The 16,399-nt window shown below is 49.4% G+C and overlaps 1 protein-coding gene across 1 annotated transcript in view; it reads left to right on the top strand.

Annotated features, from left to right (window-relative positions):
- Positions 1–16,399, top strand: part of itgb4 (integrin, beta 4) — a gene marked incomplete at its 5' end in the record, with an annotated part of 24,832 nt that extends 8,433 nt beyond the window's left edge. Inside the window, 27 exons of the mRNA XM_084456092.1 lie at positions 20–266; positions 578–703; positions 895–1,001; positions 1,428–1,461; positions 1,627–1,821; positions 2,039–2,142; positions 2,313–2,371; positions 2,485–2,508; positions 3,214–3,362; positions 3,564–3,743; positions 4,038–4,186; positions 4,364–4,571; positions 4,944–5,261; positions 5,488–5,669; positions 8,632–8,812; positions 9,279–9,416; positions 9,655–9,837; positions 9,986–10,114; positions 13,045–13,239; positions 13,377–13,535; positions 14,026–14,160; positions 14,521–14,670; positions 14,862–15,050; positions 15,226–15,381; positions 15,694–15,858; positions 16,003–16,125; positions 16,249–16,399. Coding sequence (XP_084312218.1) covers positions 20–266; positions 578–703; positions 895–1,001; positions 1,428–1,461; positions 1,627–1,821; positions 2,039–2,142; positions 2,313–2,371; positions 2,485–2,508; positions 3,214–3,362; positions 3,564–3,743; positions 4,038–4,186; positions 4,364–4,571; positions 4,944–5,261; positions 5,488–5,669; positions 8,632–8,812; positions 9,279–9,416; positions 9,655–9,837; positions 9,986–10,114; positions 13,045–13,239; positions 13,377–13,535; positions 14,026–14,160; positions 14,521–14,670; positions 14,862–15,050; positions 15,226–15,381; positions 15,694–15,858; positions 16,003–16,125; positions 16,249–16,385 — 4,122 coding nt within the window. The 3' untranslated portion in view covers positions 16,386–16,399. The remainder of the gene's footprint in view (positions 1–19; positions 267–577; positions 704–894; positions 1,002–1,427; positions 1,462–1,626; positions 1,822–2,038; positions 2,143–2,312; positions 2,372–2,484; positions 2,509–3,213; positions 3,363–3,563; positions 3,744–4,037; positions 4,187–4,363; positions 4,572–4,943; positions 5,262–5,487; positions 5,670–8,631; positions 8,813–9,278; positions 9,417–9,654; positions 9,838–9,985; positions 10,115–13,044; positions 13,240–13,376; positions 13,536–14,025; positions 14,161–14,520; positions 14,671–14,861; positions 15,051–15,225; positions 15,382–15,693; positions 15,859–16,002; positions 16,126–16,248) is intronic.

The raw sequence follows: 16,399 nt of genomic DNA, 5'->3' as shown, positions 1-16,399 counted from the left end.
ATCTCCTCACCTCCCCCAGGGTATCTGTAACGGGCGCGGGGAGTGTAAGTGCGGCCGCTGCATTTGCCAGGACTCTGGCCTGTCCCTCAGTGACACCTGCGAGGCCAACATCCAGGTGAGCAGTCAGTTGGGAGCCCAGGCCCACATATGCGAGATCAAGCGCAGCTGCGTGCAGTGCCAGGCCTGGAAGACGGGCGAAAGCAAGGACCAGGACAAGTGTGACGAGTGCACGTTCAAGATCGTCAAGGTGGACGAGCTCAAAAAAGGTAAGCAACGTTGAGGAGGCTTTGATGTGGAGCGTTGGTTGTGTTTGTCTTCTGCTTTTAAAAAAAATCCTCATTGCGGAAGTATTTTAGAAATAGTCTTTGAAGACTTAACAGGGTTGATGATCAAAGTAGTGTTTTGAGTGAGTAGTGTTAACTGGGAGAGGAGTCAACTGCTATGTGTATGTCTGTCGTCATTGCCTGTGTGTGTGTGTGTGTGCGCGTGTGTGTGTGTGAGAGTGTGTGTGTGTATGTATGCGTGTGGGTGCGTGCCTCTGTGTGTTCATTGACCACGTGTGTGTGTGTGTTTTCAGAGGAAGATGTGATCGAGTTGTGTAAATTCCGTGACGAGGATGATGACTGTACCTACTACTACACGATTGACTATCCGCAGAACCGGACGGCCAAGGAGATGGAGGTCCAGGTGCTCAATAAGAAGGGTGAGTCAGCTGCATGACTGATTAGAGTTCCTTGCTAAACAGCTATACATTATGGTGTTCAGTACTGTGTTAGTACTGTAGTTGTTTTGAGTTGAGGTAGCGCGATGCAGTTGAGGTGTTGTGTTTTGATTAGTGTTGTGTGGCTGTGTTTTAAAGTTGTTGCGGTGTGTCTCTGTGTCCGTCCCTTTCAGACTGTCCCCCTGGCAGCTTCCTGTGGCTGATCCCTCTCATCATGTTCCTCATGCTGCTGCTGGGTCTACTGCTGCTCTGCTGCTGGAAGTACTGCGCCTGCTGCAAGGTACGGTACACACACACTCACACGCACACACACACACACACGCGCACGCACACACACGCGCACGCATACGTGCACACACACGCACACACACGCACACACACACACACGTTCACACACACTAACACGTGCACACACAGGGGCGGACTGGGTGAATATTTCAGGCCGGGAAATGAATGTAGCCCCAGTCAGGCCACGAGCCGTCCAAAATGGAACACTGTCAGTTTGGTTTTGTTGACAGGGGAGGGCTTTGCGATTTGTTGACAGGGGGGCAGGCCATTCACCGCGGGCCACCAGTTAGCACGTCTGCCCCTGCGCACACACACGCACACTGCTATGGGATAGTTGCCATATTTTTAAGGGAATAATGCCCTTCTCCGTATCTTTCTTCACTTCTCAATACTATCTTTCTCTCTCCTGTCCTCTCAGGCGTGTCTCGCTCTACTGCCTTGCTGTGGAAAAGGTGAGAGTCTGTCTGACTGATCCGCAGTCTAGAATACAGACTTCACTCGATTTCTCTCTGTAATTCAACATTGAATAACTGTTAATGAAAGAATAAAGCCTTGATGTCCATTGATTTGTCAAGCATGCGATGGGCATTCTCTTTCTGTCTGTGCCCTGTCACCAGGTCGTATGGTGGGCTTTAAGGAAGACCAGTACATGCTCCGCCAGTCCATGCTCACCTCCGACCACCTGGACACTCCCCTGGTGAGGACAGGCCCGCTCAAGAGCACCGACGTGGTTCGCTGGAAGATCAAGGACAACGTCCACCGGGCAGCCAATCACCCGCAGGCGCAGGTCCAGCCCAACCCTAAAGAGACCAGTGAGTGGAGTGACTCCTAGCTCTCCCATTGGTTAACAATCCCAGCTTATAAATGCGTTTTGAACAGTCCTGTGGACTATATTCTTGACAGGGGGGACATGCAGGCCACTGCAGGTCCACCTGAGACAATTGTGTGGAATTGTGAGTGAATTCCATGTCAACTGAAATTCTCTCTCTCTCTCTCTCTCTCTCTCTCTCTCTCTCTCTCTGCCTGTAGTCCAGTTCCCTCTCTCCCTCCGTCTGAACAGGTTGTTTTCAGAGAGCTTGTCTCGCCCTGAGGCCAGAGACACTGAGCTTCTGCGAAGGGACGTGGAGGACAATGTGAGTGTGTGTGTGTGTGTTTGTGCGTGCATGAGTGTGTGTGCATGCGTGCGTATGTGTGTGTGTGTTTATCACAAAGTGTCTGTGATGTCAGGGATTTTATTTCAAATTGTCAGTGTGTATGAAAGTGTGTGTTACTTGATGGTCGTGTGTGTGTTCTCTCTGTTCAGCTTAACGAGGTGTACAAGCAGATTCCTGGAGCCCAAAAGGTTCAGAAGACCAGGTTCAGGTGAGTGGGTGGTGATGGATTTTCTTTGAGTGGACATTATTCTATTCATTCATTCATCAACTGCTGCGTCTCAGTCATTATCCATAACACCAATGTTTTTGTTGTTCTTTCAGATTACAAAGAAATGCTGGCAAAAGGTAACTGATCAATATCAGACCAGTGCTGGAGCTTCTCAGCAGTCTGATTCTCTCCCCTCTCTAACCTCCCTCTCTCTCTTCTCTCTCTCCCCTCCTCTCATTCCCCTCTCTAACCTCGCTCTCTCTCTCTTCTCTCTCTCCCCTCCTCTCTCTCCCCTCTCTAACCTCCCTGTCTCTCTCTTCTCTCTCTCCCCTCCTCTCTCTCCCCTCTCTAACCTCCCTCTCTCTCTCTTCTCTCTCTCCCCTCCTCTCTCTCCCCTCTCTAACCTCCCTGTCTCTCTCTTCTCTCTCTCCCCTCCTCTCCCTCCCCTCTCTAACCTCCCTCTCTCTCTCTTCTCTCTCTCCCCTCCTCTCCCTCCCCTCTCTAACCTCCCTCTCTCTCTCTTCTCTCTATCCCCTCCTCTCTCTCCCCTCTCTAACCTCCCTCTCTCTCTTTCCCCTCCTCTCTCTCCCCTCTCTAACCTCCTTCTCTCTCTCTTCTCTCTCTCCCCTACTCTATCTCCCCTCTCTCACCTCCCTCTCTTCTCCCCTCTCTCTGTTCTCCCTCTCTCTCCTCTCCCCTCTCTTCTCTACTCCCTCCCTCTCTCCTCCTTCTCTCTATCTCTCCTCCCTCTCCTCTCTTCCCCCCTCTCTCTCTCATCTCTCTCCTCTCCCCTCTCCCCTCTCTCTCCCCTCTCTCTCTCTCCTCCCTCCTCCCTCCCCCAGGCAGAACCACACCATTGTGGACACGATCCTGGCCGCTCCTCGCTCCAGCTACCCCGACATTGTCAAGCTGACCGAGAAGAACATCCAGTCTGGAAACTTCCACAACCTCAAAGTGGTGCCTGGCTACTACACCGTGGCTACAGACAGAGGTGTGATGTGTGTGTGTGTGTGTGTGTGTGTGTGTTTGTTACTCTAGCTGTACGTTCATACTGTATATACTTTGTAAGTGTGTATGTTTGTGTGTGTGTGTGTTACTCTAGCTGTACATTCAATTCATACTGTATATACTTTGTAAGTGTGTGTATGTGTGTGTGTGTGTGTCTCATTAACCCCTTCCCCTCCATCTCCAGAGGCCGCTGGGGCGGTAGAGATGCAGGCGGGGGTGGAGTCAGTGGACGTGCGCGTGCCGCTCTTCGTGAAGGAGGAGGATGACGACCAGAAGCAGCTGCAGGTGGAGGCCGTGGACGTCCCACTGGGCATCGCCGAGATCGGAAAACGCTTCGTCAACATCACCATCATCAAAGAACACGGTGAGACCTCACACACGTACACACATGCACACACACACCTACGCCCCCGTTAATACACACAAACAAACACAGGCACACACACACACACACACACACACACACAGTCATCCCAACTGACCCCTACTTGATTCTGATTAATACCCACATCTATATACAGTACATTGGCTCTTCCTATGTTAAATGCAATTATTGTTAGTCGCTTTGGATAAAAGCGTCTGCTAAATGACTGTAATGTAATGTCATGTAATATATATTAATAGTCTTTGTTGTTTTGTGTATTTTCTGCTCCTCCAGCCAAGAGCTTGCTATCCTTCCTTCAGCCAGCCTACACCTACAGCAGGCAGGACGCCATCGCCAACATCCCCGTCAGCAGGGAGATCATAGAGGACGGACGAACACAGGTCACCTACCGCACCAGAGATCTCACCGCCAAGGACCAGAAGGTTAGACACACACACACACACACACACACACACACACACAAAGTACATACAGTTATATAGGAATACCCACTCTAATTTGCTGACACACACACACACACACACACACACACACACACACAAACAAGATAAAAAGCCTCACGTGTGTGTGTGTGTGTGTGTGTGTGTGTGTGTGTGTAGGACTATGAGGCGGTTGACGGGGACCTGTCCTATGGCCCTGGGGAGACCCAGAAGATGGTGGCGGTGCTTCTGCTAGAGCTGGGCGAGGGAGACGGCCTCCTGGACGACCGTCAGGTCAAACAGTTCGTCATGGACCTCAGTAACCCCCGCCAGGGCGCCAAACTGGGACGTTACCCTCGCACCACCGTCACCATCACAGACAAACCAGGTGGGGGAGGAGCCTAGTCCGTCTGTGTGCTTAGTTCCTTTAGTCATTCCTTTGTTTGTTTGTTTGGTCGGTTGGTTGGTTCATTCAATGATTCATTCATTCAAGGTCAACACAAAAGGGGAATTCAGGGGTCTATGACGTGACCACTGTAATGAATATAATGCAACTTAATGGCCGTAGATCTCAGTGTTGCACTTGGCCAGAAGCCACCAGGCTCCTAGGGTTCTACCCTGCTGGAATAAGATACTTGCTCAATCAGTTAAAAGATTCAAGAACTGCATATGTTCTCCAACGGGCTGGAAAGCGTGAATGAAAATCAGGTTTCATCACCGGTGAGCGAACCTCCTGCCTGCGTTCTCTCCTTCCCTGCAGAGCCCAGCGTGATGATGTTCAAGAAGAGCACCCAGACCTTCTCCACCTCCGACCCTCAGTACAACGTCCCGGTGGTCCGGACCCGCAACCAGGAGGGGTCCGCCACCGTCCACTGGCGCACCAAGAAGGCCCAGCGCTTCGAGCTGTCCGGCCCGCTCAAGTTCGGACCCGGGGAGTCAGAGAAGAACATCGTGATCGACCCACGGGCCCACCCCGGACCAGTCCAGCCCGAGACCTTCCAGCTGGAGCTGTTTGACCCCAGCACCAACGCCGCGGTGGGAGAGAGGAAGACTACCCTGGTCACCGTTGCTGATGGAGGTGAGGACACACACACACACACACATTCAGGTTCACACACGCACGCATGCACTCACATACACACGCAAGCACCACACGCACCCACAAAACACACACGTCTGCTTGGGGGATCGCATACAGCGACACAGAAGAGAATATACAGAAAATCGGACCACCCAGTTTCCTCATAGACATAATTTTCCTCTCTCTCTCCCTCCCTTCAACCCTCCTTCCTTTCCTCCGTCAGTTGGCGCCACTCCTCCAGACATGGCCCAGATGCAGAAGCAGACTATGGGCTTCATCAACCAGACAGCCATCTCCCCCGGCGGCCATCTTTTCTCCCCTGCCAACGTGAAGGCCACCGCCACCGGCCCCAGGAACATCCGCCTCAACTGGGACCCCGTCTCTGGAAACGCCCTGGGATACAAGGTGAGAGAGAGAGAGAGAGACAGACAGACAGAGAGGAGGTCCTCAGTGAGATACTCAAGCTCCTGTCCTTAGTTAGTTTCCATACCCTCCTGTGGTCAAACTCCATTCATCACATGCAACATCATACCAGTACAAGAGTGAAATGTTTTCCACGAGTTCCTAAATGTATATAAGTAAATAAGCAAAGTAAAAAAAAAAAAAAGAGATTTTTTTTTAAGGGGAGACACCCCAGGTGAATAGGAAAAAAAAAATCCTTAATAGGTATCACCATCAAACTCCCCAAGTTTGTTAGGTACATTAAGGAGCATCTTTTTTGTATTACAATTTTTCAGAAATCTTATGGATAAATATGCAAATTAGACATTATATGCGCTAAATATGCGCTAATTTGCATAATTTCAGGAAATCAATTTTTTTAACTGGTTCAAGCCAGATTCAAAATTCTTGTTTCATTTTGTTCACATATCCCTATTCAAACTTTGTCCAAGGGGGATTTTTGATATCTCTTTTCTTCACTTCAGAAATCGGAAAATACTGTCAACAGTCATTAAAAGACCAACTTTCGCCATGTTTTAGGGATAAACTGTTATATAAATCAGGCTATGAATGAAATTTTAAAAATCCCCCTTGGACAAACTCTCAGAATATGGATTGGAACAAAACTGGAAAGTTAGGTGTATGTAGGTGCTACTCAAGGGGTGGTTTTGATGTCCCTAAGATGAGAAATAACTCATTTTGAGAAAACGGGCTTTGAAAATTTGTATTGTAAAAAACCATACATTTGCATTGTAAACCAATATTTACAAACACAATATCCAATCAGATCATTAGTAACAACATTACACAACATCTGAAAACACATAGAAACAGAAAGCTGAATAACACAGCATGTTGTGGATTCAAAATAGTCCAGGAGTAGACATTTTGTATAGAGAAGTAAGACCTGTTTAGTTGGATTATGGAAGAGAACATTCCCTTTTAGAAAGCTTGTATTATTTTGTTAAACAGATCATGGACAAAGATAGACACATTTGACGAGGACATGCATGAGAAAACAGATTATCTAGCTTTTTGTGTTTTTTTAAGCGTTTTACATGGAGAAAACATGAATGAATGAATGAACATGAAGAGTAAGCTGATTCATAAATACACAGGACAAGATGTGGTAAACAATGCAGGGTAAACACCAATAGAAGCTAAATATAGATTGCCAAACAAACAAGTGATATAACCATCGTCAAAAGCAACACCATAGGAGACATCAGGCTACGCCGTCATAGGTCTACAGAGTCACTCCTCAGATGGCACCACACTAGCTATCCACAAAACTGTTCTAGGCAGCTGGTTTGTAGATCCCACTCAGCTGCAGTCTACAAAACTATTCTAAGCAGCTAGTTTGTAGATCCCACTCAGCTGCAGTCCATAAAACTGTCCTAAAACCACAATATGTTCCTGGTGCGCATGGGGTTGTCATCAGTGAAGCGGACTACCCCATATTGCCGCCTTCATGTTGTCCACTGAACGCTGGTTATTGAGAATTATTGTAATAATTCTCAATAACTGTAATAATTTTGTAACATTTTGCATTTATTGGCAGTCAGCTTACCTACCTCTGGGTCCACATCTGCATATGCCTGCCTAATCTGCTCTCTGCTTCTGTGCAAGGACTCCAGACCTCTCTCTATTTCAGCAACTGAAATTAAAACAGTTTATTTGGTCAGTTTATGGATGCATGTAGAAATGCCACAGGTAGAGAGAGGGAGACTACTGTGCATATGTATAGGCTTCTGATATTGGCTAGAGAGAGAGAGAGAGAGAGAGAGAGAGAGAGAGAGAAAGAGGGAACACGTTTCAATAGCCTACCTGTCACCCTCTTGTCATGTTTCTGATACGTTTTCAGATGAAGCCCTGGGATCCAACACTTTACTAATCTTTTGGAGAGCTGCATACCCCAACCCTAACTCGTGCGCTAAGAGGACCATCCTCACATTGACATCAAATGCAACATCATTCCTAGTTGTTGACACTTTTGCGATAGCCATTTCTCACAAAGACTGCACTCTAAGAGCAAGGTACTACAGAACCCACTATTCTGAGGATCTATGTTAATTTTAAGACCAGTTCCTGCACAATTAGGACAAATCAACCCAGTTATCAGCTCATTCAAACGCGCCACATCTCTCTGCTGCTCACTGGACATGCTAACACTAGCCTCATCTCCCTGCTGCTCACTGGACATGCTAGCACCGGCTAATGACAACTTGCGCGAATAGGCACTTTATATCTCATAAATGTAAACCTTTCCACTTAGTTTCTCATGTTTTCTGTTCAACCTTGCGGGCAAACACTGTTGTCATTGTTGCTTATTATGTTTAGAACGCTTTACAGACGGCATTGTTTGGATTAGATATCAGGAAATGGAAACGTGTCACATGACGCGCTGAACCAATCACGTTCTCAGAAATCAACAACAGCCAATGAGATTTCACGTTTAGCATCAAACCCGCCTTTGTATTTCCACGATTGGTTGCTGATACGAATGAAACTATCAGGTTTAGTTGCGATAACATCATGCTCGAGAGAGAGATCTTTCTATCGATATATTACACCAGCGGATCCAAAAGACGGCCGCGCTCTGGTTCGTTGCGAAAAAATGCTAACTTTTGGTGATTTTAGGAAGAATCTACAGACGCAAACAGACTAAATGAAGTAAAATAAACATCTAAATGCGTATTTTTGATGTTTTATTTCCACTAGTATGAAAGAAGACATGTTATGGAAGCAAACTAGCACAAAATCTCAAATTTGACCAGGGCGTTGAAAAACGATGTTTTCACCTACCGTGTCTCCCTAAATATATATATAAAAATACACAAAACAACACAGAAAATCACATCATGCGGAGAATCACTTTTAGACGTCTCCCCATTACTCCTTACATGCCCCCCTCCCCCACTCCCAGGTGAAGTACTGGATCTACGGTGACCGGGAGGAGGACGCCCAGGTACTGGATGTGAAGACCACCCACGCTGAGCTGACCAACCTGTACCCCTACTGCGACTATGAGATGCGTGTGTGTGCCTACAACGCCATGGGAGATGGCAACTACAGTGACATGGTGCCCTGCCAGACCCTAGAGGACGGTGAGGCTGTTCAGATCAAATCCAGTCTAACATTGAGACAGAGATACTTACTCCTCAGTCTTCTCTTATTTTGATTATCTCCCTATCTTCCCCGTCCATCCCTTCCTCCCTCCCTCGCCTTCCTCTCCCTGTCTCCTGTCCTATTCCTACTCCTTTACCTCTCCTCCTCTCCTCTCCCTATCCTCTCCTCCTCTCCTCTCCCTATCCTCTCCTCCTCTCCTCTCTCTCCTCCCCTATCCTCTTCTCTCCCATCCTCTCCCCTCCTCTCCTCTCCTCATATCTCCCATCCCATTCCCTCCCTTCCTATCCTATCATCTCCTATCATATCCTATCCTCTCCCCTCCTCTCCTCCTATCTCCTAACCTCTCCCTCTCCTCTCCTATCTTCTCCTCTCCCCTGATCTCCCTCTCATCTTCTTATTACCTTTTCTCTAAATGTTCTCCCCTCCTCTCCCCTCCTGCTCCAGTCCCCAGTGAGCCTGGTCGCCTGGCCTTCAACGTCATCAGCCCAACTGTCACTCAGGTCAGCTGGGCAGAGCCTGCAGAGACCAATGGCGTCATCACGGCCTATGAGGTCATCTACACGCCCGTCGACGATGACATGAGTGAGTGACCAACAAACCAATAAACCTCGCCATTCGAATATAGTCCCTCAACTAAGCTATTTGCTGGACAACTGGGCATTTGTATCGTATCATTCTACTACTTATACAGTATGTTCTAAGGATATCAGTAGGCCTACAGTATATTCCAAATAATCTCACCATGTTGGGCCCTTATATTAAAACTCGAGACCTTTATCTAAGATGGCCGTTATGTCCTCCTGTCCCTCCCTGTGTGTAGAGCCGGTGGGAGCAGCTAAGAAGGTGAAGATCGACAACCCTAAGAAGCGCATGCTGCTGATCGAGAACCTGCAGAGCGCCCAGACCTACTGCTACAAGGTGCGGGCCAAGAACAGCATGGGCTGGGGACCCTTCAAAGATGCTACCATCAACCTGGCCTCTCAGCCCAACAGACCTCTCTCCAGTGAGTATGGAGCTAAAAACCACTCTGCAGACCAAACACACACACACACACACACACACTCTCTTCCAGTGTTGAATCTTTATCTCTTAACAACCGACCCCCCTACCCCTCTCTCTTTCATTCTATCTCTATATCTCTCTCCCTGCAGTCCCTATCATCCCAGACATCCCTATCGTGGACGCGGAGGCAGGGGATGAATATGACAGCTACCTGATGTACAGCAACGAAGTCCTCAGGTCACCCACGGGCTCCAAGAGACCCAGCGTCTCTGACGAAGGTGGGTATCCTAAAACTAACGACGAGAAATGACGAAAAACCTACCTACTCTGAGTAATATGCTCCGATATATGTTTTACCATTCATTCACAAAAACCAGTAGCACCTAATACCTAACCCACAGGTTCTTAGCCAGCACTGCAAGACACTGTCTTCTAAAGATGTTGGTCTGTACCTTCCCTAGGGCAACTGTCTCTCTCAGCATTGTCTCTTTGGGACTGTTTTTGTCTTTTGTGCGGAGCTCACGAAGAGTAAGCTCTTCCTGCTTACAGATTTAACTCTTTGGTTTAAAGGTGCAGCATGCGGTTTGTGATTTCCTGTTAGGAAAAATATTGGATTTTGAAAAATGCAACCGACAAAATCCCCGTCCCTCCCTTCAGGCCTCCCTCCAAAGCCACTCCTCCAAACTGGGGGAAACCAAATGATAGTTGCTAGGCAGGTTGCTAGGTAGGTTGACAGTCAGGTAGGCCATCCAATCATTTCAAGTTGGAAACTCAAAATGATTGGACACATTTATTACAGTCCTGCGACTTCCACAGATTACGGATTTATTTCATTTTACTATCAGAGCACTTTAAATTCAGTGTTTCTGAGCCAAACCGCAAACTGCACCTTTAAAGGGCAATGCTCGTTTTTGACAACCTGGACCTTATTTACGACATATTATAAGAAGTTTGACTCACCGAGATCACTTTTGTGTAGTTCGGAGGCCTGTAGAAGAAATTTAAAATCCAGCGCGAGCCAGTATATCCATGTAATGATGGTGATCGGGGCACCGAGAATGCAGTTTCTCAAAATCTATTTTGTTGGATTGTTGCTGACGAATGACGACGACAATTTTCTCGGCACCAACAACGATCGTAGCGCAGAGAATGTGAGCCGGAGAATAGCCAGTCTGCGCGCTGGCCTGTGCGCATGCGTGCTGGAGCAAGTGGGGAAAGGCGTGTAAAGATCATATTACAGAGGCTAAAGACCCCGTATTTGAAAACCACAACAATGCCTCGCGTTGAGGAATCTCAACTGTCGATTCATCCAATCTGATTGATGAAAACAACCGTTTAGCGGCCGAAAATAGATTTTGAGAAACTGCATTCTCGGTGCCCCGATCACCGTCATTACATGGATATACTGGCTCGCGCTGGATTTTAAATTTCTTCTACAGGCCTCCGAACTACACAAAAGTGATCTCGGTGAGTCAAACTTCTTATAATATGTCGTAAATAAGGTCCAGGTTGTCAAAAACGAGCATTGCCCTTTAAGTTGAGGGGTCCAAAACAGCATTGTGTTTTTTGACTGACTCTTTGCCTGAGAGAAATGTGTTGTGGAAGTGTGAGATGTGATTCATGGCTCTGTATAAAAGCAGTGAGAGTGGAGAAGAATGAGAGAGTAGAGGAAGATAATGAAGGAGTCGCTATCTGTCTTTGGAAGTCCAGACTTCTGTTCACTGAGGCAGCAAGAAGAAAAAGAGAAGAGCCACCCTCCGAGCTGATGAATGAGAGGGTCTCTCTCTTTCTTTCTTTCTTTCTTTCTTTCTTTCTTTCTTTCTTTCTTTCTTTCTTTCTTTCTTTCTTTCTTTCTTTCTTTCTTTCTCTCTTTCTGTCTTCATATTTTCTCTCTCCCTCTCTCCCTCCCTCTCTCTCGGTCTCTCCCTCTCTCTCCCTCTCTCTCTCACCTCAACTCTTTTGTCTAGTTCTCTGAAGAGACTGACATTATTTTTCTCCTCATTCACGAGCGTGCCCGGGCTGTCCCTAGCCTTTACTATGGCTTTGAGCTCTTCATCTCTCCCAGTCATCTCTGCTTCAGCAAAACACCAGACAGACAGCCCATTCTCCACGACCTTCCATAGTAAAATGTGCCCTCAAAGGAGAACACTCTAATCATCAACAATCGTTCACTCCAATTGATCGATTTGACTCTTGCGGGCAGCTGTCGAATCAGCTGGATGTCCGCCTTCTTTGTCTGGACCTGGGAATTCCAGCCCTCAGCCCTCCAGTGTAACCTCTGCTCTACAAGCTAGCGAGCTAGCCAGCCACGCCATCCTACCGCACCCACCAACCCTCCGCCTGCTTGCCTCTCCCTCCCCCCATCCCCCCCTCCGATAATAAGGCTTGCGCTGGAAGCATGTGAAGCTGGTGGGCTCGGAGATGGACCTGCGTACGGTGTCCTGGAGAATGCCCGCGGACGTCTTCCACCGCCTCAGCACCGACACAGAGGCCAGCGTCGGCGAAACCCCCGGCCCCAGCCGGGCTCACACACCCCAGCCAGGTGAAGACCGCCCCGCCCGCCCCCTGCCCCCGCCGCGATACACCCCGCCCTGACAGACAGACAGACAGACAGACAGACAGCATGCCTGCTACTGCGCACTGACGGGCACGCGGTCAACATGTCCGCATAAATTCTGTTCCTCTCTAAAGATGAGACCGTAAAAAGGAATCTTCAGCCATGTAGCCATGCTTCCGCTCCTCTGCCTCGCTGAGTCGCTGATCTCCTCCCCCCCTCGAGCCTCAGCACCCTGGCTCTCCTACCTCCACAGGGGGGAGCTCCAGGCATCAACTGCCCCACCTCCAGTTGATGCTCAGGGGCAGGCTTTCTCAGGTGCCTGTGTCTGTCTGGTCTCTCCTCTCCTGAAGGGGGAAGACCGGGTGTGGAGGTAGCTTGTCGGGCTTTGGAAAGGGTTCTGTGGCTGTCTAAAAGTGTTGCGGAGTGGTGATATCTGACTCCCAGGTATTGTTGTGAAGGTGACGTGTTCTCTCGCAGTTGTGAAGTTGTTTTCGCGGTTGTGAAGTTGTTTTGTGTCCATTGCGGCTGCTGATGGTTTTGTACTTCGGAACCCCCCCCCCCCCCCTTGGATTGTTCTTTGTTTGATTCCAGTGTGTTCTATCTGGTTCTGTTTGGATGTAAAATGTTCTCCGTCTCTGTGGTGTTTTTCAGACCAGATCATGAATGGAAAGTGGGACCAGAGCTTCTTGTACTCCGGGGGAGCGAGTTCCTTGTCGCGCAACCTGTCATCATCCAGCTACAGCCAGCAGTCCCCCCTCTCCACCCTCAGCACCAGCTCCAATCACCGGGGAGGCGCAGGAGGGTCCATGACCATGGAGACCACCACCTCCTACATGTCTGGACAAGGTACCCATGGAGGAACCCATGGAGGAACCCATGGAGGAAGGGAAACACTGTTGTCATCAGTGTCATCATCGTCATCAGCTATTCCTCTTTTTCGTGTCTCTTGTTCCTCTACTCATCCATCTCCCCCCCTCCTGTAGGAAAAGCCTTCGGAAGACAGGAAATTATGACTGGCGGCGTCACGCGCACGCAGGAAGTTGTCATGAGGAAGCGGTCGGAGCACAGAGGCTACTATGATGAGAACGTCAGGGATTCCATCGTCATAGGAGACATGCCCAGCGAACTCCCAGGCGGCCAAGGTAAGGGGGAGTGGCTTCCAACCGAGGGAGGACATTTTCGAGGTTATTTAGTCGGTTCAAGTATGGTTCCTAAAATGGTTCTACTTTTGCCCAGAGCCCTAGCTACGAGTCAAAGCAGTACATTCCATAGGCCTAATAGGGACATTTGGAATGCAGCTTACTGTATCTTGAGTTGACTGTGTATAGGAAGTGCATGTAGCGGGCGGCTTGGTTATGTTATCGGTTATGCGGCTGTTGGCTGTCCAGCGTTGAGCTTGCCCACAGACGCCTTGCCGGAGCTGCGCTGACTGTCGCTCCTTCCTCCTCTCTCTCTCTCCCTCCCTCCCTCCCTCTCCCTCGCTCCTGGCTTCCCTCTGCTCTTCCCCCTCCCTGTTCTCCCTCTATCCCTCCGCCGTCTCTTCCTCCCTTTCTCCCCGCGTCTCTCCCGCCCTCTCTCTCTCCCTCTCTCTGTCCTGTCCTCCCTCTCTCCCCCTGCTCCCTGCGCTCTCAGGTGAGCTTGGCTACGGCGAGACGCTGGCTCAGTCTCAGAGCCAGTACGGCTTCAGCATGGCTCAGGGCTCGCGGGCCCGAACCCAGTCTGAGGACGTCAACGACGCGCTGCAGAAACTGGACAGGGTGCTCCAGGGTGAGTCTGTCTGCGGTCAGCCAACATGGGCCTCGGTGGGACCCTCCGAAGAAACCTTACTCAACAGTAGAGCCCTCACTCGCCACGAGAACCCTCGGTAGAACTCTTACTCAACAGTAGAACCCTCACTCGCCACGTGAACCCTCGGTAGAACCCTTACTCAACAGTAGGACTTTTTTTTGTAACCACAGGGCCATAGATGGGGCCGAATGTCATACTAATTGTGTCAGCTCTCTCTCTCTCTCTCTCTCTCTCTCTCTCTCTCTCTCTCTCTCTCTCTCTTTCTCTGAGCCTTACCAAAAACTACACAACTTCTCTCTCCTCAGCCTCTAACCTTTGCCCTCTGTGTGCCTCCTGCAGACCCGAGGTCGTACTCGGGGGTCCCGGACACCCCCACCAGGCTGGTCTTCTCAGCCCTGGGTCCCACCGCCCTGAAGGTCAGCTGGCAGGAGCCCCACTGTGAGAGGGACGTGCTGGGCTACTGTGTCCTCTACCAGCTGCTCAACGGAGGTACCATGGGTCATCTCTACATCATACTGACTCTAGATTGAGGCTTTTATATTACTTTTATTTATTACTGTACATGTTGGAATATTTTCCTTGTCACACGGGAGCTCTCTCGTTGTGTCAAAGTGTGAAATGTTTTTTTTAATATAACTAAATATATACATGAACCGCCCTGTGTGTGTGTGTATCCCCAGGTGATATGAATCGTATTGACGTGTCCAACCCGTCGGAGAACTCTGTGGTCGTGCAGGACTTGCTGCCCAACCACTCCTACCTGTTCAAGGTCAAGGCTCAGAGCCAGGAGGGTTGGGGGCCCGACAGGGAGGGTGTGATCACCATCGAGTCTGCCGTCGACCCCAAGAGCCCCCTGAGCCCCATGCCAGGTACTAGCCAGCGGTCTACCTCTCTCTCTCTCTCTCTCCCTCACACACATTCTCTCTCTCTGCAACATCAAGACAAAGTAAATATGACTTGGTATATACGCCCTCTGACCTACTGATGTTCATGTCAACGTCTCTGCCTTTCTTCTCCCCTCTCCTATCCTCTCTCCTCCCCCAGGCTCTCCGTTCACCCTGAGCACCCCCAGCGCCCCCGGCCCCCTGGTGTTCACGGCGCTGAGCCCCGAGGCGCTGCAGCTGAGCTGGGAGAAACCACGCAAGCCCAACGGAGACATCCTGGGCTATGAGGTCACCTGCGAACAGCTGCACGGTGGAGGTGAGACCACTAGGGGGCGATGAAAGGAACTATCAAGTCGTGGGGTGTTAACTGCAGGTGTATGATAGTAATAATAATAATAATAATACATTTAATGCACTTTACATTTGAAAATTGTAAAAAGTGCTAAAGTGGTGAATAGAATCTGGTGATGACAAGAGGTTGGCAATGTTCCAAATGTCAGAAATAAAAGTGCAACTATCTCCACAGTGGTTCTTTTACCTTGACTATCTTTGTCTATCTTTACGACCAAATGACAGGCGCATTTCCCAACTGCAGATTCTAATCCTACAACCATCTTCTGTTGCCCAGGTGAAGTGCGTTCGTTCCAGGTGAGCGGGGACAGTACGGAGACCAGTCTGACTGTTCCGGACCTGAGTGAGAACATGCCCTACAAGTTCAAAGTTCAGGCCAGGACCACGCAGGGCTTCGGCCCCGAGAGAGAGGGCATCATCACCATCGAGTCTCAGGACGGGGGTGAGAATAACCATCACATTTTATTGTAACAATTCATAGATTCAGTCCAGCCTTGTCGGAAACACTTCAAGTCTTGATTTGACTAACCCCTCCCCTCCTCCTCCTCCTCCTCCTCTTCCCTCTCTTCTCTGCTCTCCCTCCCAGGTAACATGTCTCAGTACAGCAGTCAGTCCATGACCAGGAGAGAGGTGTTCCAGCTGCCCACGGAGGTCAGCACGCGCACCAATGTTTCCCACACCATGTTCAGCGACCCTTACTTCTCAACAGGTATCTATGTCCATCTTTATCTATCTTTAGCATATTCGCATGTTTCGTCCATAGACACACACACACAGACGTGCACACACATGGGTTAATGTTCTCTCACCCCGCACCCCCCCCCCCTCCCAGATGGTATGATGATGACGTCACAGGTCACCGAGACCAGCGGTATGGTGACACGTCACGTGACCAAGGAGGTGGTCCAGCGGAGCGTGGTGGGCGCCACCACCATGACCAAGCAGGTGGAGAGGTTCTACGAGACCTGAGGTCAGACCCAAGA

Source organism: Borostomias antarcticus (genome assembly GCF_949987555.1).
Source record: "Borostomias antarcticus genome assembly, chromosome: 22".
NCBI classification, from domain to species: domain Eukaryota; kingdom Metazoa; phylum Chordata; class Actinopteri; order Stomiiformes; family Stomiidae; genus Borostomias; species Borostomias antarcticus.
The sequence above is the reverse complement of the archived record's forward strand: the minus strand, read 5'-3'. Positions and strand labels throughout refer to the sequence as shown.